Below are 21,330 nucleotides of genomic sequence, written 5' to 3' on the forward strand. Positions count from 1 at the left end.
AAATGTACAAAAAAGAAAACATAATAACAAAAATAAAAACGTTAGTTCATTATATTCTTTTTGATATAGATATTGTTAAAGACATAAGTGACTTATCCATTTATTATATTATACAATCAGCTGGAAAAAAAAGCTATATGACTTCTGTCCTAAGTATTAAAAACCAATTCTAACATACATATGTACATAATATGTAAAAATGTTATAATATATATATATATACACACACACACACACACAGATAACCAAAACTGCACACAAAAAAAAGGCTAATAGGGCAGTAAAATCTACCCTAGAATGGCCCACTTACAAAGCTGGCCCTTGACTAGCATCTGGGAATCTGGATGCTGGAACATTCCTGTTAGTGTCAAAACAGACAAGGCAAACTCACTATGTCTAAGCTCTACATACAAAAACACAAGAGTGAATGCTGAAAGCTTGCTTTCCTTTGGAGAGTCTGGGATTGTGCTGTGTCAGGAAGAGTAGCTATATGACTGGTGTCCACAGGAATCATGTACACCAGGTCTCTAACAACCAGCAGACAATATCACATACATATGGTTACAAGTAAATCATGGGGAAAATAAGGGCCCCTGGGAAACATGTGCCTGGCTTCCTCAGGACTTTGCCTCATGTAATTTAGCCTTTTGTTATAATAAATTGGTATATATGAGTATGATAATATGGAAAATCTTATATGAATTCTTTGAGAAATCACTGAAACAGGATGATCTGGGAAACACTGAATACAGAAATATGTAATTTTTCATTTTTAAAAAGCTTTTTGTTTAGAATGTACACCGTTACATAGCTCTTTATTTGTTCCTCAGAATTTAGCATTTCCATGTTTATCCCCTTTGGCTTTTATAAGTTAAAGCAAAATCTCACCAGCAAGAATATCAGCTTCATCCATAAAATGAGTACTGAACACTGTCACTCTGTTAGCTTTCCTGTATTTTAAAAGATTCCAAACAATGTGACGAGAGCAGGGATCCATTCCTGCTGTTGGTTCATCTAGTAGTAGTATCTGAATTAAGAAAAAAAATATTTAAAATTTATGTGAATACTGAAAAATCTACTTCAAGTTAATATTTTCACCCAAAAACCTGTTTTTCATTCTTATTTAATACCCCAACCAAGGACCATGCATGGAGAGGACCTAGACCCCTGCTCAGAGGAAGCCCAAAGGCTGCTCAGTATCAAAGTGGGTTCCCTAGTAAGGGGAACAGGGGCTGTCTGACATGAACTCAGTGGCTGGCTCTTTGACCACCTCCCCCTTTGGGGGTGCTGCCTTGCCAGGCCACAGAGGAAGATGATGCAGCCAGTCTTGATGAGTCCTAATAGGCTAGGGTCAGATAGTAGGGGAGAAGGTCCTCTCCTATCAGGGGATTAGGGGAGGGGCACAGGGGAAGAAGAGGGAGGGAAGGTGGGACTGGGAGGAGATAGAGGGGGCTAGAGCGGGATACAAAGTGAATAAATTGAATTAAATAAATAAATAGAAAAAAACTAAAAAAAATAAAGTTTGTATAAATCTTTAAAATTGTGAATGTTTTCCTTGGTTACTTATATATAAGACACTGATATGACAATCAGGCAAACAAAATGGCAAAATATGTATATTGCTATATATAATTAAATCTATATATAGAACAGTTAATTTTTAGAGAAGAACGTTCTATATCATTACAAACAAAAGCATTTTTGTGGGGAAGGGACACTTTTTATTAAGCTAGACTCTTACTATGTAACCTATACTATATAGGAGTCATAGACTACATAGAACTCATGATCTTCCTGACTCAGCTTCCTGAGAGCTGGACTATAGGTATGTGCCACTTTATCTGGCTTCCAGTTATATTTAATTTAGGATAGTATGGGCCAGTTAATAAAAGTCAGATTCCATCCTGATCCCATGCTACAGAAAAAACAGGAACACAGCAAGGCAGTGGTTTCCAAAAGTCCGTTCTGCAAGAGTGAGCATTTTAACTAAGTGTAAGGTGAAGTTGCTTCTGTTTCTACAGCATAAAAGGAACACATGTAAAATCGGCGCACTGGACAATGACTAATTCAATTATCCTTTAATTTTTGTCTTGTTTTAACTTTTCAAAAATTTTGTTTATTATTTTATGCTTATGAGTATTTTAAATGTTTATATGTCTGTGCACTGTATGTATGCCTGGTGCCCCAGAGGCTACAAGTTTATCAGATCTGCCTAGAACTGGAGTTTGCTGGGATTATCTTCTTGTGCACTGTGTAAAGATTGTCTTCGTATTATTCAAATGCTGATTTCTGTACCAGCAGAAAGCCAAGTACAGGCCAGACTTCAGTATTATTTTTATGAAGCATCACCTGTCTCAGTGTTTTGTAAACATCTTCTAAATCACCTTCTGATTGGCTTAAAAGAGCTGAATGGCCTATAGCGCGCAGGAGAGGGTAGGCGGGACTTCTGGATTGACTGAAACTCTGGAAAACAATTGCCAGCCAGAAGCAGTGGAAGAAACATGTGAAGGAATGGATTGAATAAAAGAAAGGCAATGAGTCACGAGGCAGAATGTAGATTAGTATAAATGGGTAAATTTAAGTTATAAGTGCTAGTTGGGAACAAGCCTAACTAAAGCCAAGCTTTCATATTAATAAAAGCTTCTGTGTCATTACTTGGGCAGCTAGTAGGTCAAGACAGTCTGGAGATAATTGGTATCCAATGGCGATAACTGGAGTCCAACATGAGGCAACAGGAGTTAGAGACAACTTTAAGCTGCTATGCAGGTGCTAGGAATTGAACACAGGTTCCTGGAAGAGCAGCTAGTATGCTGAACTACTGAGCCACATATTTAACCCCATAGCCTTCTTTCTTATCTAATATAATTTAAAATTATCTCATCAATGAAAAAGATATTTTATTTACTTTTGGATTCCCAAGAACTGCAATTCCTAAAGACAGCTTTCTTTTTTGGCCACCACTTAATTTTTTGGCTTGATTATCTTTGATAGCTTGCATATCCAAATCCAGTAAAACCTTCTGCACCTGTAAAAGTAAAGTGTGAACAATGTTATTTTAACAATCATATCATTTTCATGTTATCAAATTTAGTTTCTAAATATAAGTTTTGAAGTACTATTTTAAGCATTATTTAATCAGTATAATTTTAAAATTAATTTTAATATCAACTTTAAAAAATGTTGTTAGGATGTGCTTAATTTTTACAAATATATATATATATGTAACAAGTTTCTTGGGAGGAGTCTGTTTAAATTTTGTGCCTTGCGCTGGTTAGTGGGGAAGGAAAAAAGGTGAGAGTGAAGGCTCTGTGTGCACTGAGGCAAGAGAGTGGTGTGCAGAGGAAGACCAGTGAGGGCAGAGCAGATGAAAAGATGGCAGGGAAAAGTAAGTACCCTCTGGATGAAAAGAGAACGATTCACCTGTGCTAATGTGTGCACTCCAAATCCATCTAATTCTTCATATTTTCTGTTTACTGGCCTAGAGATGTTTCATGTTTAGATTTTCAAGCATATTTATTGTACAATTATTACAGCAAATTATAAGAAATACAGTGATGGCTTATATATGAATAACATACTTCTTGAATTATATTGTTGGCTGGTATTCCTTTGATTGAAGCCAAAATTGATAAATTTTCTTCTACTGTCAAAACATCAAAGTTTATATCTAACTGTGGACAAATGCCAATCATTTTTCTTGCTTCAAACATTTCATCTATTTCAGAGACTCTGTGTCCATATATAGAAGCAAACCCTAAAAGCAAAATATTTAAATTTACATTAAAGACATTGAGTGTTAAAAATGCATGTTTTGATGTACCTAATAACTTAACTCATTTTGTCACAACATACAAGCAAAGGCAGAATTAATATAAATGTGGAAGATATAACATTCTCATGTCGATAGAATTTGTGGTGTGTTTTCAATTATATTTCAAATTCATTTTCCTTCATTCCCAAGACATAGTATATAGTGAAAACAACTATAAAATACAAGCTTAGCATGAAACATATATGTGTGTGTGTATATATACACACAAAATGACAGTGTTTATATTTATGGTCAGCAATGGTTTCCTTCACCTCCAGATAGTATGAGCTAATAAGTAAAGATCTACAAGTTGTATACAAGCTGGTTGTGTGGTCTTGAACATAGTAATATCTTGAATTCCTACCTCAACTGAATGGTAATTTACTCCACTTAAGAACTGTTAAGTCAATGTGATATTGCAGGGAGAACTCTAACAGAAGTCATGTGTCTAACATGTCAGATATTACAACTGATGTCAGAAAACATCACAAGAAAAAAAGAACAAATGGAACTAATTTTGAAAGTTAAGTCTTGTTTACAAAGTGGAAATGCAGATTCAATACAATCCGGCCTCTTTATGCTAAAATTTATTTCACTGACACTATTCAGTAATTGCAGAAATGTGGGATTTCCACAGTCTACACCAACAAGACAATCCCAGGTCAAGACTATACCTTTGAGGTACTGCTCTTAAAGTTTTATTTTAGAAGATGGTGTTGGTAGTTACCATTCTTTCCTGTAGCTGCATATTGAGATATTGGTGTGCTTTCCAATGGCAATCTAATTTCCAATTAGTTATTGGTTTATTCTTCCATGCAAATAAGGAATAAAGATATGTACACATATTACTATATGATGGAAATGGGTATATAAAATAAATGAAAAGTAAATTGAGACAAAGTTAAAGTTATATTTTTTACTTTATTAAATATCATAGAAAGTTTTCTATAAGAAATAAGTATTTATAGTGAAGAAAAAAACCTCTTCATTGATAGCTACTCCAAACTACTGACATACGTCATCTGGTACACATGTAAGGAGGACAAATGATTGCTGCACACTGTGACTCTTCAGTTAATAACACTACAAAAAAATAATAATAATAATTTTTTTTCCTTATATGAGAACAGTCTTACCATCAGAAGGTGGGCACAATCCACAAAGAATATTCATCAGTGTACTTTTTCCTGTTCCACTATGGCCCAGTAATGCAGTAATTTGACCTTCATATATATCAAACGACAAATCTAGTTCAGGAGAAAAAAAAAAGGCTCAAATGTGGTTTTTATTCCTGTCCAGCTATATAAGGCAATTCATAATTCGAAGTGATCTTAAGTAAGACATATTTGAATACATAGTTACACCAAGACAGTTTAAGTAGTCTGCACATAGTCAGTAGTATGACTAGCAGGAAAGCAAATGAACTGTTATTGAGCTTGTATATAAGGTATATACAAAATAGCTGAAGGTTTTCTATGTGCTTCCTTTTACTTGTCAAGGGAGTCAGGTACACTGGTGCACACCTGTAATTCCTGCCCTCTGGGAGGCAGAGGCAGGTGGATCTCTGAGTTCAAGGCCATATTGATTTACAAAGGGAGTACAGGACAGCCAAGGGTACACAGAAAAACCCTGTCTCAGAAAAAAAAAATTATCAATATAAAAATTTATTTCACAAAGGTATGTGAAGATATGTTAGAGTAAAAACAAAAAGAACAAAACAAGGAATTAACACCAAAAGTACAAGAGGGCTAAGAGAGGCTAAAGGTTCAATTTGTAAAACGTTTATTTTCATTTTATGCGTCCAAATGCTTTGCCTGCATGTGTCAGATCGTTGGAACTGTAGTTACAGAAGACTGTGAACTGCCGTGTAGATGCTGGGATCTAGGATTGTGATCTTAACTACTAAGCCACTTCTCCAGCCCCTAAGGGTTCAATTTAATGAATACATATAACTAGACGGATATATAAAGAATTTAAGGAGGACAGAGATGAACATCTAAAATGATAAAGCAGGAACTGGTGAAGAAACTATCCTAAGACTGAAAGAAAGCTCCTCAGAAAGAGCCTTACTTTCTACTCAACCATGTGAGGTTGATTAACCAATGAGAACCTCCGTGATCGAAAGAGGTTGAAATGTTGCAGGTTCAGAGCCTAATTACAATTTATCTTGGGCTATCCTGAGCCCTTGTAATAGCCATTCCTTTCCCACATCTGTTTTTGACCGAACATCCATGAACTTGACAGGTAAATCTTTTGAAATGTAACAGACAACTAGATTCCAGCAACAAAACGCTGAGAGTATAATCAGATAGCACCTGAGGCCTATAGCAGAGCCCCCACCCTGCGTTTTTTTTTTGTTGTTGTTGTTGCTGTTGTTTGTTTGGTTGGTTTTTTTTGTATTTGAAAACAGCCTTTATTGTTGATTGGAACATGGAATTGGGGGTAATCTAAATCTGAGTTCCTGGGTCACAGCCACTCATATTTGGTTCCAGAATAAATTTTCCTAATGCTAACGCAGAGATGTAAAAGAGGAGAAGGAGGGAAGTCTCATGTCCCAAGTCAGTGACCCAGGTTAATAATGGAAGTGAGTAGGCTGTTGTAGGGCATTAGTGTGGAAGAATCATGAGCTCAAGACCATACTAGGCTGCATAGCAAGACCTTGTTTCTTAAAAAACAAAACTGTAGGATCTTAAAGATTCAATGTAGGAAATGAGGACTAAGTAAGAAACTTCTAACAAGATGAATATAATTACCTCAGAGGATCTCAAAGTAATATACCAATAATCTGTGCACACATGCCTATGTCAACTAAAATAGCTCAGTAAAGTATACATCTCCCATTTACTCATTAATACACATGAGTATTTTCAATTTAATTATCTCATTATATTTTTAATTTGTATTGCCTTAATAAGTAAGATACCTAACATTATTTCATGTGCTGATTTGCTATCATTTTTTTCTTCGCTGGTAGAATATGTGTAAATACTTTGTCCATTTATTACACAGTCTTCTAGTTAGCTTCAGCTGGCTGTGAACTTGATAGTCTCAAGTGTTTTGAGAGAGTGACAATTGGTGGATAGGCATGTCTGTGGGACATTTTCTCAACTGTTGATTGGTGTGAGAGGCCCCAGCCCACAGAGGGCAGTACTACATCCAGGCAGATAATCTTGGCTTTTATAAGAAAGCTGTGAAGTAAGCAGGTATGCAGTGTTCCTCCATGCTTTCCGCTACAGATCCTGCTTGAATTTCTGCCCTGACCTCCTTCAGTGATGGACTGAAATGTAAGACGAAATAAAACCTTTCTTCCTCAAGTTGCTTTTGCTCATGTGTTCACCATGGCAACAGGCAACAGGAACACATGGGTTGTTCTTTTCTTATTGTTGAACTTTGAGACACAATTAAATATTCTACAAACAAGTACTATATGGAATACAGGGTTAACAAAGCTTTCTTCCAACTAATGACTTTTTTAATCTCTTCAGCAGTGTCTAACAAGAAGACTTTAATCAGTCAACTATAGTTTGTGCTTTTGCAACTATACCCATAAGACTTTTATCTACTCAATTTTCAAAATATTTCTCCTATTTTTCCTTCTTTAAGTTCTGTATTTGGCTGTATGATCCATTTTCCACAAGGTCTTGCATATAGTGCACAGCATGGATACAGTTCATATTTTTATGGTCTTTGTTTTATTTTAAACTTTGAAAATTTAATTATCCATAAAAATATAAATAATATTTCTGTCTTCTCAATTTCATTGATTTTTCTATTTCTTTTATTCCAAAACTACACCACCTTGACTATAATAGCATTTATATGAAATCTTGAAACAGGGTAATGGTAAATTCCAAATTTTTTTTTCATGTTTTGGCAATTCTAGGTCATTTGCATTTACATACAATTTTAGAATCAATTTTTCTAAATGAACAAAAAAGCTCTAATAAATTTTGCCTGATAGAAACTGACTGGTGGATGAATCGAATCGAATTGAATCAAAGACCCAGAAATAAACCCACACACTTATGGAAACTTAATTTTTGTTTTGTTTTGTTTTTTAATTTTATTTTTTTCTTATCAGTTACATTTTATTAACTCTGTATGGAAACTTAATTTTTGACAAAGAAGCAAAACCCAGACAATGGAAAAAAGACAGCATCTTCAACAAATGGTGCTGATCTAACTGGATGTCTACATGTAGAAAAATGCAAATAAATCCATTCTTATCACCCTGCACAAAGTTAAAGTCCAAGTGGATCAAAGACCTCAACATAAAACCAGACACACTAAATCTGTTAGAAGAAAAAGTGGGGAAGAGCCTTCACCTCATTGGCACAGGAGACAACTTCCTGAACAGAATACTAACAGCACAGGCTCTAAGAGCAACAATCAATAAATGGGACCTCATGAAACTGAAAAGCTTCTGTAAAGCAAAGGACACTGCCATCAGAACAAAATGACAGCCTACAGACTGGGAAAAGATCTTCACCAACCCTTTATCTGACAGTGGGCTAATATCCAGAATATATAAAGAATTGAAGAAGTTAAATAGCAACAAAACAAGTAATCTAATTAAAAAATGGGGTACAAAGCTAAACAGAGAATTCTCAACAGAGGAATATCAAATGGCAAAGAAACACTTAAAGAAATGCTCAACACCTTTATTCATTGGGGAAATACCAATCAAAATGACCTTGAGATTCTACCTTACACCCATCAGAAAGGCTAAGATCAAAAACTCAAGGGATGATGTATGCTGGAGAGGTTGAGGAGAAAGGGGCACTCTCCTCCATTGCTGGTGGGAATGTAACCTTATACAACCACTTTGAAAATCAATCTGACACTTTCTTAGAAAATTAGGAATACTGCTACCTCAAGATCCAGCTATACCACTCCTAGGCATATACCCAAAGATGTCCCACCATTCAAGAAGGACATTTGCTCAACTATGTTCAAAGCAGCTTTACTTGTAATCGCCAGAATCTGGAAACAACCTAGATGTCCCTCAATGGAAGAATGGATACAGAAAGTGTGGTACATTTATACAATGGAATACTACTCTGCAATTAAAAACAAGGAAATCATGAAATATACAGGCAAATGTAGAAACGAGAAGAGACCATCATGAGTGAGGTAACCCAGAAGCAGAAAAACACATATGATATATACTCACTTATAAGTAGATATCAGCCATACAATATAGGGTAAACATACTAAAATCTATAGTCCTAAAGAAGCTAAGCAAAAAGGAGGACCCTAGGGAATATGCTTAATACTCATTTAGAAGGGCAAACAGGATAGACATCGGAAGTAGGAGAAGACAAGGAACAGGACATGAGCCCTCCACAGAGGACCTCTGAAAGACTACCCACTAGGGTATCGAAGGAGATACTGAGACTCACTTTGGGCAGAGCGCAGGAATCCTTATGAAAGAAAAGGGAGATAGAAAGACCTGGAGGGACAGTAACTCCACAAGGAGACAAACAAGAGCCAAAAAACCTGGGCTCAGGGGTGCCTGCAGAGACCGATACTCCAACTAAGGACCATGCCTGGAGAAGACCTAGACCCCCTCTTCAGAGGAAGCGCATAGGCTGCTCAGTTAGCAAGTGGGTGTCCTAGTAAGGGGTACCTAGTAAGGGCTGTCTCTGACATGAACTCAGTGGCTGGCTCTTTGATCAGCTCCCCCTGGTGGGTAAAGCCTTGCAGGCCACAGAGGAAGGTGATACAGCCAGCCTTGAAGAGACCTGATAAGCTAGGGTTGGAGAGAAGGGGAGAAGGTCCTCCCCTATCAGGGGACTAGGGAAAGGAGAAGAGGGAGGGTGGTGAGACTGGGAGGAGACGAGGGAGGAGGCTGCAGCAGGGATACAAAGTGAAAAATTGTAATAAATAAATTATAATAAAATTTAAAAAACTTTTGCCTGAGTGTTAATTTATAAAATCTGGATAGAATTCACACCTACACATTCATTCCTCCAACCCTTAAACATGATAAACTGTCTAGCTCTTAAACTCTTGTCAGCAATAATCTGTACTTTTTAAAATACAAATCTTCTACACTTTTGTCAGATTTATCTGTAAATACTTAATATTTTTTATGATTTATTTATTTATTTATTTATTTATTTATTTATTTTTTATACAATATTCTGCCTGCATGTGTGCTTACATGCCAAAAGAGGCAGATCTCATTATAGATGGCTGTGAGCCACCATGCGGCTGGGAATTGAACTCAGGACCTTTGGACAAACAACCAGTGTTCTTAACCTCTGAGCTATCTATCCAGCCCCCAATACTTAATATTTTTGATGCTATAGTGAATCCTTTTCATTTTATTTTAATATTTTAGTTTTTTAAGACAGGGTTTCGCTGTGTAACAGAGCCCCTGGTTGTCCTGGGGATGCTTCGTAGACCAGGCTGGCCTTAAACTCACAGAGATCCTCCTGCCTCTGCCTCCCCGAGTGCTGGAATCGAAGGTGTGAGCCACCACACCCTACTGAATACTTTTTGATTTTCAATTGTTTGACGGTAGAATACAGGCACATAATTGATTGTTCTATATTTATATTGTACTCTGTCACCTTTCTAAATACATTTTTAGTTTTACTGTATTTACTTTAGAGATGGATCATTTCATCTACAAATAAATTGGGTTCACTGGTCCTTTAAAACCTGGGTATCTTTTATTTCTTTCTCTTGCTTCTTGTCATTGGCAATAACTTCCAGTTGAGTAACTGACATTGGAAATTATAGTTAACCTTTAATATTAAGTAAAAAATCATTTATCATTAATGGCACTGTAGCCAGCAATGACAACTCATATTTTGGGCATAATTTAAATTAAGAATTGGCTTATGCTCATCAAAACACACTGTTCAAAACCACAAGGCATGCTACAGATTAAAACAGAATATTTGAATACCTTTATCTAACAAAAGCCATGAACTTAAAATATTAAAAATGAAAAACTTAAAATAGGTACCTTAGAAAAAACTATTCAAAAGATAAGAAGCATTATGATTTGAGCCAACGTAAAATAAAACCATCTGAACATACCACTGTAGCTAACAGAATACAATCACATGGATTAAAAATGTCAGGATGTGATGATTTTACTAATCCTGGAAGATAATGACACATTGATAAATGTACCCCAATTCTCAGGACAAGCATCACACAAAAATGAATCTTAAGAAGAGATAAATAATATGTACACATGTGCACAATAATAAAATGTGAAAGAAGAGAATATAAATTGGTTCAAATTGTTGAATATTTTTATGTCAACAGATACTATTTTCCTGGCTTTATAACTTCCATGTTGTAAGTTTTATTATGAACATTAGTCACATGAAGTATCTAAAATGGTGAGACAGAAAATCTTAACAGGTAAGCTTAAGTTTCACAACAACGACACCTTCTCCATGTATACTATGATGCTATGGACTAAATTCTGGGCAAGCTACTTACTTCTCAAAGCCTCCACATTTTCATTTTTCTTTCTATAGGCCTTCTGAATACCACTTATTCTGAAAAACACAGATTTATATTAAAAGTATACATAAAAATTTATAATTATATGCGTTAATACATGCTATTTTTATCCAAGCTGTCTTCCTTGTTTTAAGATGTACCTTTTAAATTTTGAATTAGCTATGCATCCCCAGCAATACAAGACACTTTCCACATTCTTAAGACAGGATTTTATAATATAGTCAGGTAACAGTTAATTTGAAGTACAAAAATCAGATGGGGGAACTTGAGAGATATTTTGAAATCACATGGCCAAAACAAGAATAAATTTGCATACAAAACCTAGAGGAGGAAAGAAAAGGCTAAAATATTTAATAGGAAAAATAATAAACTACCATCCTGTTAAAGTAAAGAACCAAATAAAATTGATACTAAAGAAACAATTATCTAAAGATACTACAAAAGTCTAGTCCTGCTGTCCATTTTAAGTATCAATCACTCATTTTCAGCCTAACACAACTTCTAGGTAAAGCATTGGTTTTAAGGAATTTACATTTTTTTCTTTTTTTTTTTTTGAGACAGGGTTTCTTTGCATAGCCTTGGCTATCCTGGACTCACTTCATAGACCAGGCTGGCCTCCAACTCACAGCGATCCCCCTGCTTCTGTTGGGATTACGCGCATGAAGCACCAAGCCCAGCATTATATTATTTTCACCTTTCATGAATTAAATACTTTTTACATTAGTAAAAGGAAAATAAACTAGGTATCATTTCATGTCAACACTGTTAAACTGCCTAAAATGTGAATTTTATGGTAGTATACGATTTAAATGTCATAATTCCCATCAACAATTCTACCTGTACTTAAAAATTAAACATACCTTATAGCTTCTTTTCCTATAAATTCTGAAGAAACTGGCTCAACAATTTCATTAAGACTAATATTCCCATTAATGTTGCCCTCTGATAACTCCTTATAATTTCTTTTGGTTTTTGACCAATATGATGGTTTTAGAAAGTACAAAGATGATCTCCTTAAGCCAAATTCCCCTAAAAAAAATTAAAAACTGAGTTATAAGAAATTATTTTTGAAAGCTTATTAAATCATAGTTAGTAAATAAGCTTACTTTACTTACTTTTAATTTTAAAAGTCATATTGGATGGGTATGGTAGCACACACCTTGAATCCTAGCACTTGGGAAGCAAAGGCAGACAGAACTCTATGAGTTCAAGGCCAGCAGAAAGTACACAAGTTCCAGGCCAGCAAATAATATAGAGTAAGACCTTGTCTCAAATAAAATTAGTAAAAAGTAATTAAATAAAGACATAGCAACTAGTCTAACCATATTAGACAAGCCTGGAATATAGGAAAATGTAATTATAACAAAAACAGAAAGGCTCTGGCCAGGCAGTGATGGTGCACACCTTTAATCTCAGCCCTTGGGAAGCAGAGGCAGGTGTATCTCTGAGTTCAAGGACAGCCTGGTCTACACAAAGAGTTTCAAAACAGCCAGGTCTACACAGAGAAACCCTGTCTCAAAAACAAGATGACATGAATTTGAGGATGGGGGACATGGGAAGAGTTAGAGGGAGGAGAGTGAAAGAAGACATGATGTAATTGTATTTTAATTTTTCAAAATTAAAGTAAATTTTAAAATGATGAAAAGTATTTAGAGATAAAAAGTTGTTTCATAGTTTTGGATCTTAGAGTGAAAAATAAATTCGTTTAAAAAGATTAATACAATAAGATTAATGTGTGAAGTTCAGCTAGGCTTTCAAAAAAATCTTTTTATTTGTTTTGTTTTTTTTCGAGACAGGGTTTTCTCTATATATAACAGGCTGGCCTCGTATGACACAGATCCATCTATCTCTGCCTCTCCCACCACACCCGGCTAAAAATGTGAAGCCCAGGCTGGCCTCAAAGTCATGATCCTCCTGCCTCCACCTCCTTCAGTAAACTCTACCAGTGTGAGCCACCACAATCAGCAAACATCTCTCTTGTTACACAATCTCTTTTTGCTCACTAGTGCTTAGTAAATATGCAATATAATATATATTGTGAATATATACATATATATGTATATATATATATATATATTACTCAAGAGCAAATTAAACCATCAATATGACATAAAATGTTCTAGCTAGGAGAAAAATGTGAAATTAATCCTATATGAGAAAAATTACTTTAGAATCTTTACAGTAACCAACCACATACCTGGAATGACTTGATCAAGATATACAGCCAGGAGGACATAGAATATACTATCAAGAGCTAGCATGATAACAGTAATAATTAGAGGATAGGGACCTTCAGTCAAATTAGAAAATAAGGCACCTTCATTAAAATCTTCTAAATGCATGACCTGGAAAAAAAATAAAACATCAACTTTATTCCATAAAAATTAGAATAAAACTGCATAATTCTGTAAATTCCAGAGTAACATTAATAAAATTATTTAAAAAGTAATTGGTACCAAGTTTTTATAAGAGAAATAGTAAGAGCACAAAGAAGTTTATCTAAATGACTCATTTAATCATGATTTCTATTCTGTGTATGAGGGAAGGGGGGCTGGATTGTTTGTTTTGTTTTTTGAGACAGGATCACTCTATGTAGACCAGGCTGGCCTACATAGAACTCAGAGATCTTTGCCTCTGCTTTCTGATTAAAGGAGGAACTTAAAGGTGTGCTAGGAATAAAAGCATGCATCACCATGCTCTCCTTTTAATTCTTTTTCCCAGTCTGTGCTTCTTAAGCTTGTATACAACACTTCTGAGTCATTTAATTCTAATGTAATGATGATCAAAGGAAATGAAAGTAAAGTGTAATGTTAATAACACCTAAGAAAAAAGGATCAAATACATATTACAGCATAAAATTACGGTCAACATGTCTATAATACTAAAAAAGGGAAAGTGTTTTGATCAACACAATTACTTAAGTATATGCAGTAGGCACAGGTGTGGAGAGAAACGTTCTAGAGGCTAAGGTCAGGTTTGAGTACAAGTCATTCCTCTGTGGGAATAAGCTCATTCCACCTCAATCTTAGTCCTCTCATCTCCAAACTGAAGGAGATCAATGGAATGATATTTAAGAATCCTGTCATTACCAACAAAAATGTATTACCATAGCTCTACTTTTTGAAGAGAAAGTCAATATAGTCTCAAAATATGTAACAATGACTCTTAAGTAATTAAATCTTGATTAATATATATATTTATAACCTATTGTAATATTACCTCATAATATCAAACATAAATCACATACAGTAAAAAAATCATATTTTCTTTGTATAATAACTGATTTTATGTTCTACTCTATAAAATAGCTCCTTATAAGATTTTTTCATTTGATTCTAATACATGTAAAAAAAAAACAAATTCATAAATCTAAATATTCTTAACTTTAAAATTTGTCTTATAATTTTATGTGTACAGGCATGTATGCCTGTGTGCCACATGTGTGCCTGTCGCCCACGAGCAAAAGGGGGCATTAGATCTCTGGAACTAGAATTATAGCCACTTGAAAGCCACCATATGAGTGCTGGGAATTGAACTCTGACCCTCTGAAAGAGTAGCTAGTTCTCTTAATAACTAAGATATTTCTTCTGACCCTAATTCTAAATAAGCATTATTTAGATGAATGACAATTCCATAGTTCCTAGACCAATAAAAGCTACCATACCTACATATTTTACTACTTTAATCTTGACAACTTTGTTCTGTTTCATGCACAATTTTCTATTCAGCATTCTTCTAAAATAAATTTAAATATGTTTATAATACAGCAATGAAGATTACTTGGAACTTAAACCAGCAACTTCTAATAAACTGAGTTTTTACACCAAAACGCCATTATGAAATACACAAAAGCAAAAACTGAAGAATTTGTAAGCAATACATTTAACTGAAAACTTACAATTAGAGAAATTCTGAGTGAAAACAAATATAAAATGTACTCTCTAGTGTATTTCTTTCTGATGAAATTTGACAGTTTCCTTACATTTCTTTCTCATGATAGAAAGATGATAATGTTGTTTGTTTACAAACAACAGGTGATATTAGTTGTGAACAAGATGCTGCATTGAACTGGCAAGAAGAGAAAATACTTGGTGAATGAAAGATGAATTTATTACCTGAGCAATGCCGATCAGAAAGGTACACTGACAGAAAGGACTGAAGAGCCACACTAGCGATTTGGGGAAACTTTCCATGAGAACTATCAAAAGGCCAACGAATCCAAGTGCCACAGTGAGAAAAAATTCAACTACTCCCACGTGTTTTGATTTTTTAAAAAGAGGTGTCAACATCAAAGCAAAAAACACCTAAAAAGCATAAATGTTAAGGTTAATGTATAACTCTTATACATTACAACTCTTATACACTGACACAAAAATTTACTTTTTGTGAAAGAAAGTTGAATTCATGAGGTACTACAACTATTAAAATATAGTTTCTGGCTGGAGAGATGGCTCAGCAGTTAAGAGCACTACTGTTTTTCCAAAGGAAATTCCAGCACCCACATGGCAGCTCACAACTGTCTGTAACTCCCATTCCAGGGGAGGAAGGATTAAAGGAGCCAGAGAGGTCAAGGACACCACAAGAAAATGTACAGAATCAACTAACCTGGGCTCACAGTGGCTCAGAGACTGAACCACCATGCATGGGAAGGACCTAGGTCCCCTACACATATGCCCCCTACACATATTAACAGATGTGCAGCTTGGTTCTCATGTGGTCGGCTAACAGCAGGAGAAGGGCTGTCTCTGACTCTGTTGGATTCCTTTCCCCTAAATGGGCTGCCTTGTCTAGCCTCTAAGAGGAGATATGCCTGCTCCTACTACAACTTGATATATCAAGTCGGGTTGATATCCATGGGAGGCCTCCCCTTTCCTGAGGAAAACAAAGGGGGTATTGGGGGAGGGGAGGGGAAGAGGGCAGAGAGAGAGACCAAGGCTGGAGAGAGATAGGGAGGAGGGAGAAGAAACTGCAATCCAGATAGTAAGGTAAATAAATAATGAAAAAAAAAACTACATTTCTTAAAAAAACAAACCAAACCTTTAAAACTAACTGTCCTATAGTATAAACTTGAAAAGGCTAGGGCCTCATGAAAGAAGAAAAAAAATACAGCAGTGTGCAATCTTCCACAGGACTGTATAAAAACAATAGAAGAAATACATGTAAAATATTAAACACCAAAACAAGTTAATATTTTTGTTTGTTTGTTTTTTGAGACAGAGTTTCTCTATGTAACAGAGCCCTGGCTGTCCTGGACTCACTTGGTAGACCAGGCTGGCTTTGAACTCACAGAGATCTGCCTGCCTCTGCCTCCAGAGTGCTGGGGTTAAAGGTGTGAGCCACCACACCTGGCTAAAACAAGTTAGATTTAAATGTGAGATTATATTGTAATTATCCTAAAATGCCTGGTAAACAATACTACATCATATACTATTTTATTTATCTGTAACTTAGTAAAAATATCTTTAACGGAAAATTGACTAAGTTAACCAAAGAAGATTCTCACTACATTTACCAAGTACTTTGACAGTCCCACTTAAAATACTCACAGATGATAATCCGTATAGGAAGAACAGTAGAAAAATCACAAGGCTGCTACTCTGAGGGAATAATGAAGAAGCTGTTGCAATGAATGCCATAAGAAGGGACATGAGGAAAATCAAGCTTGTATACAAAAGAACCCAGGAAAGCCTACAATGAAAGCACAAACACATTTATAACCAAATGAATAAGCTCCAGTAGTGAAAAAAATCGCTTTAAACTAAACTTCAAATTTGTTTTAGCCATTTTATTCTATAAATCAATTTATTTTCATGTGTTCACATTAATATTGTTAGGTAATCAAGAATAAAGCACTAGTCGTGTCACAGGTGGATGTGACTGACATAGAGATAAAATGCTATTTCTCAGAGTCAAAGCTTTAAAATGTAATGGCAAGTCATGATTAATTTAAAGCCCAGGAGTACCAATACCTCTATTCTCCTAAAGTGTAAGAGTTTACTAAGTCAATATTATTATTTTTATAAGAAATGAACTATTCTTAAATCCCTGATGACTTTGGTTTTCATAGACCTTAAAGTCCTACCAAATAATGGCAATAATTACTATACTCACACAAAGCGAGCTGCTGATTAATAAGATCAACTAGAGTGGCTATTTTAACTCAAGAATCCCCTTCAAATCAGAGCTCAATGGAAATATTATTTAGTTTCACATTTTATTTATTTTCCCAGTAGTATAGAAAAAATCATATAAAAATTCAAATTTATTTTAAACATTTGAGTTTATACACATCAATTACTTAAAGCTAATTCATCTAGCAATTTCAATACAAAATTTCAAATTCTAAGAAAAATGGAAACATAAGGAATGAGGATCAGCATTACATTAAATTGGGTTAAATAAAAGGATACGGCTGAAGATCAGTATATTTAATATAACTATTAATTACATCAAATAATAAACCATTAAACATACCAAAAAGCAGTGTCATGAAGTCCCATTATCTTCAAAAATTCCTTCAACTTTTTTTCTTTTTCTGCTACAATGTGAATTGCCAAAAAGTATCCAAAAGGTGAAAATGCTATGACTAGATATATTAAAATGACTCCTCGGGGAAAGGTATCTATTTCTACAACAGCAGCTTCTCCCATGATAACAGCTTTAGTGGACTCCAGCTCCTTCCATAGAGAAACATTGGTCTTCAACTACAATTAGCAAATGTAAATATATTAAATTAAATTAAATTAGTTTTGGCAATATCTCCTAATAAAATGCGATTATTATACACCTAAGGTTATTATGTAACCTCACGCAAATAAAATACTCAAAAAGCCACACTCTTGAAATACGGTGAGTGAACATATCATATCGTGATATAAAGTAGAATTCTGCTTTTAATTCATTCTAGAAATTAAAAGTTTAAAGATTGTGAGTGAATAAATTTTAATTAATTCACCCAATTAAATAAAATCATATAATTTTATTACAACATTATGCAAATTAAAGGCATAATAAGAATTTGCTTCAATTATGAAAATGGAACCAGTTCTCTGTAAACTTTCATTCCTAGTGAATAAATGATGTGCAACCTACCCTAATCTCACTAAGTGTCAACTGGGGCTGAAGAGGCGGCTCAGCCGTTAAGAGCACTGACTGCTCTAGGTTCAATTCCTAGCACCCAGGCAGCTCACAACTGTCTGTAACTCCTGTTCCAAGAGATCTGACACCCTCACACAGACATACTTGCAGGAAAAACACCAAAGCACATAAAATAAAAATTAAAAATAAAAAAAATAAAAAAAAAAAGAAAAGAATATGCTATCTCAAAGCTGAGCCTCAAAGGAATGCTGAATAGCCACCATTCCTGTGGCTATATTAAAAAAGGTTCCCAGGGTTGGAGAGATGGCTCAGAGGTTAAGAACACTGGCTGTTCTTCCAGAGGTCCTGAGTTCAATTCCCAGCAACCACATGGTGGCTCACAACCATCTATATTGAGATCTGGTGCCCTCTTCTGGTGTGCAGACGTACATGCAGGCAGAATGCTGTATAAATAATAAATAAATCTTTAAAAAAAAAAAAAGGCTCCCTTAAAGAGCATTTTTTCTGGGACTGGAGAGATGGCTAGCAGTTAAGGGCACTAATTGCTCTTCCAGAGGACCAGGGTTCAAATTACAGCACCCACATGGCCGCTCACAACTGTCTGTAACTCCAAGATCTGACACTCTCATATAGACAAACATGCAGGTGAAACACCAATGCACATAAAATAAAGATAAATAAATTTTAAAGATCATGTTTTCTTACTGCTTTAAAACTGATACATGCAAAACAGTGCAGCCAGTCCTGATGAGACCTGATAGACTAGGCTCAGACAGTAGGGCAGGAGGACCTCCCCTATCAGTGACTTGGGGAGAGGCATAGGGGGAGAAGATGGAAGGAGGGTGAAACTGGGAGAAGACAGGGAAGGGAGCCATAGCTGGGATAGAAAGTGAATAAATTGTAAATAAATAAATAACATTTTTACAGAATTACATAATAAAAATGTTTACCAATTGATACTTCTAATATTCAGATAAATGCCTAAAGTACAACTCTGTACAGCACAGTGGTCTAGGCTTGTAATGGCTAATGTCTGACTAAAACACAATTAAGTTCTGCAGTATCATCGTAGTGACACATCTAATATTTCAAACATTATCTTAAACACAATACAATTGAACTAGTATAGTATTACAAAACTCTAATACATTCACAGAATGCAAGCTCCAAGAATTTGTAAGACAATTCTGCATACATCATTTTATTTGGTTCTTACAAGAGTCCTGTCACAAAAAAGTTTTATTGTTACAGTCATACTACCTAGCAGTTTAACAACTATGAGGGACAGGACTCTTGTTTAGCTTTCAGTTCTACTTCTATCACATTCATATATACTTTGGTACAGAAGACTGTTCATATGAATTTTATTTGTTTTTGATACAATGTTTATCTTTGTGTCCACCTAGTCCTGGAACTCACTTTATAGATCAGGCTGGCCTCCAACTCACAGAGATTCACCTGCCTCTGCCTCCCAAGTGCTAGGATTATAGGGGTATGCTACCACTGCCCAGCCATATGCATCTTTTAAAGTAAAATATTTTATAGTAAATTTCAACTTGTGACATCAAATAGGAAAAAACTCAGAGATCCTGAGGGAAAATTGAGAAATGTGGTATGTAATTCTAATCGTTTTAATCCTCAGGCACAAAATTTAAGGCTAGTTTTTCTAAAGTGGGTAATGTTGAACTAGGTCATATCTTTATAACATAATTTAAGAATTTATACAGCATCTTAGAGGCAGAACTGTACTAAAGCACAGACTAAGGAGTCAAAGGACCATCATCTGATCCTCTGCCAGTAATTCAGAATTCTGAAGTTACCTGATATTACTTTTATTTAGTTTCTAACTGAAAGGGTTGTTAAACATGAAATGAATGTATATTAAAACATGACTTTAAAAACATTGTTTAATAAATGTTTATTAAATAGAAAATAAAATCTAGCACAACAATTAAGATAATAAAAGTAGTCCCTGTCATAAACTTTTGTGTATTCAAAGGGAAAGATCTAAAAGCTCAGATTCTTTATAACAGAGGAATATTTCAGAAACATTATCTATAATCAATAAATATATAATACCGATATATGGTATGGTAAATCATATTTATAAAACTATCCAATAAAAGTAAGCTTCAAAAAGTATTAACTTAGGAAATACAATTTCCATTTTATCTATTTTAAAAATGATTATAAGTTATATATCATATATGTTTTTAAGTGACTTAACCAAATTCAGCTTTAAAGAAATAAGGAATACTTATTAGAATATGGTTTGATTTTCTTCCTTCGTACATTTACCTGTATAATGGCAGCATTTATCGATGCCTGTAAAACTGTAAAGCCTGAAGACCAGTACTGAGCAGCATCACAAGACTTTGAACAGCCACCTATAAGAAGAAAAATATGAGAGAGATTCTGTACAATATTGTAAGTGTTTTCTTCTAAAAATAATACATGGCAGCTTACCAAAGTGGCATAATCAATCCCTCTCTACAGGACCAAAGAAAACATGGTACTATCCTTCAGAGACAAGTATCTGTTAAAATTCCTACTGATTTGAATACTCAGACAAAATTACACATATTACGGCTGGCACGATGGGTCAGTGAGTAAAAGTGCCTGCCACTCAAGCCTGATAACCTAAGTACTATCCATGAAAGCCAGAAAAAGCCAAATATGGTGGCTTGCATATGTAACTCCAGCATTCCTATGGTGAGATGCTAGAGTTGGAGGATTGCCCAGAAAGTCATGAGCCAGCTAGCCTACAGTACAAAGCTATAGAAACAGCAGAAGAAAACCTGCCTCAACAAGATAAAAGAAAACCAACTTCTGAAAGTTGTCCTCTAACCTCCAACACAGATGCAGTAGAATTTATATTCAGTCAAACATTACACAGAGAGTAAGAGACCTTGGAACACTCAGCCCTGAAT

The 21,330-nt window shown here is 35.0% G+C and overlaps 1 protein-coding gene across 1 annotated transcript in view; it reads right to left on the reverse strand.

Annotated features, from left to right (window-relative positions):
- The window catches only part of Abca5 (ATP binding cassette subfamily A member 5), a 68,614-nt gene that overhangs the window by 36,566 nt on the left and 10,718 nt on the right, over positions 1–21,330 (reverse strand). Inside the window, exons 5-15 of the mRNA XM_055592412.1 lie at positions 20,699–20,787; positions 17,777–18,006; positions 16,849–16,990; positions 15,418–15,606; positions 13,500–13,647; positions 12,163–12,331; positions 11,279–11,337; positions 4,948–5,058; positions 3,579–3,754; positions 2,906–3,025; positions 889–1,027 (exon numbers count right to left, since the gene is read on the reverse strand). Coding sequence (XP_055448387.1) covers positions 889–1,027; positions 2,906–3,025; positions 3,579–3,754; positions 4,948–5,058; positions 11,279–11,337; positions 12,163–12,331; positions 13,500–13,647; positions 15,418–15,606; positions 16,849–16,990; positions 17,777–18,006; positions 20,699–20,787 — 1,572 coding nt within the window. The remainder of the gene's footprint in view (positions 1–888; positions 1,028–2,905; positions 3,026–3,578; positions 3,755–4,947; positions 5,059–11,278; positions 11,338–12,162; positions 12,332–13,499; positions 13,648–15,417; positions 15,607–16,848; positions 16,991–17,776; positions 18,007–20,698; positions 20,788–21,330) is intronic.

The sequence above is a fragment of the Psammomys obesus genome, unplaced genomic scaffold (genome assembly GCF_907164565.1).
Source record: "Psammomys obesus unplaced genomic scaffold, mPsaObe1.curated_primary_1811, whole genome shotgun sequence".
Classification (NCBI taxonomy): domain Eukaryota; kingdom Metazoa; phylum Chordata; class Mammalia; order Rodentia; family Muridae; genus Psammomys; species Psammomys obesus.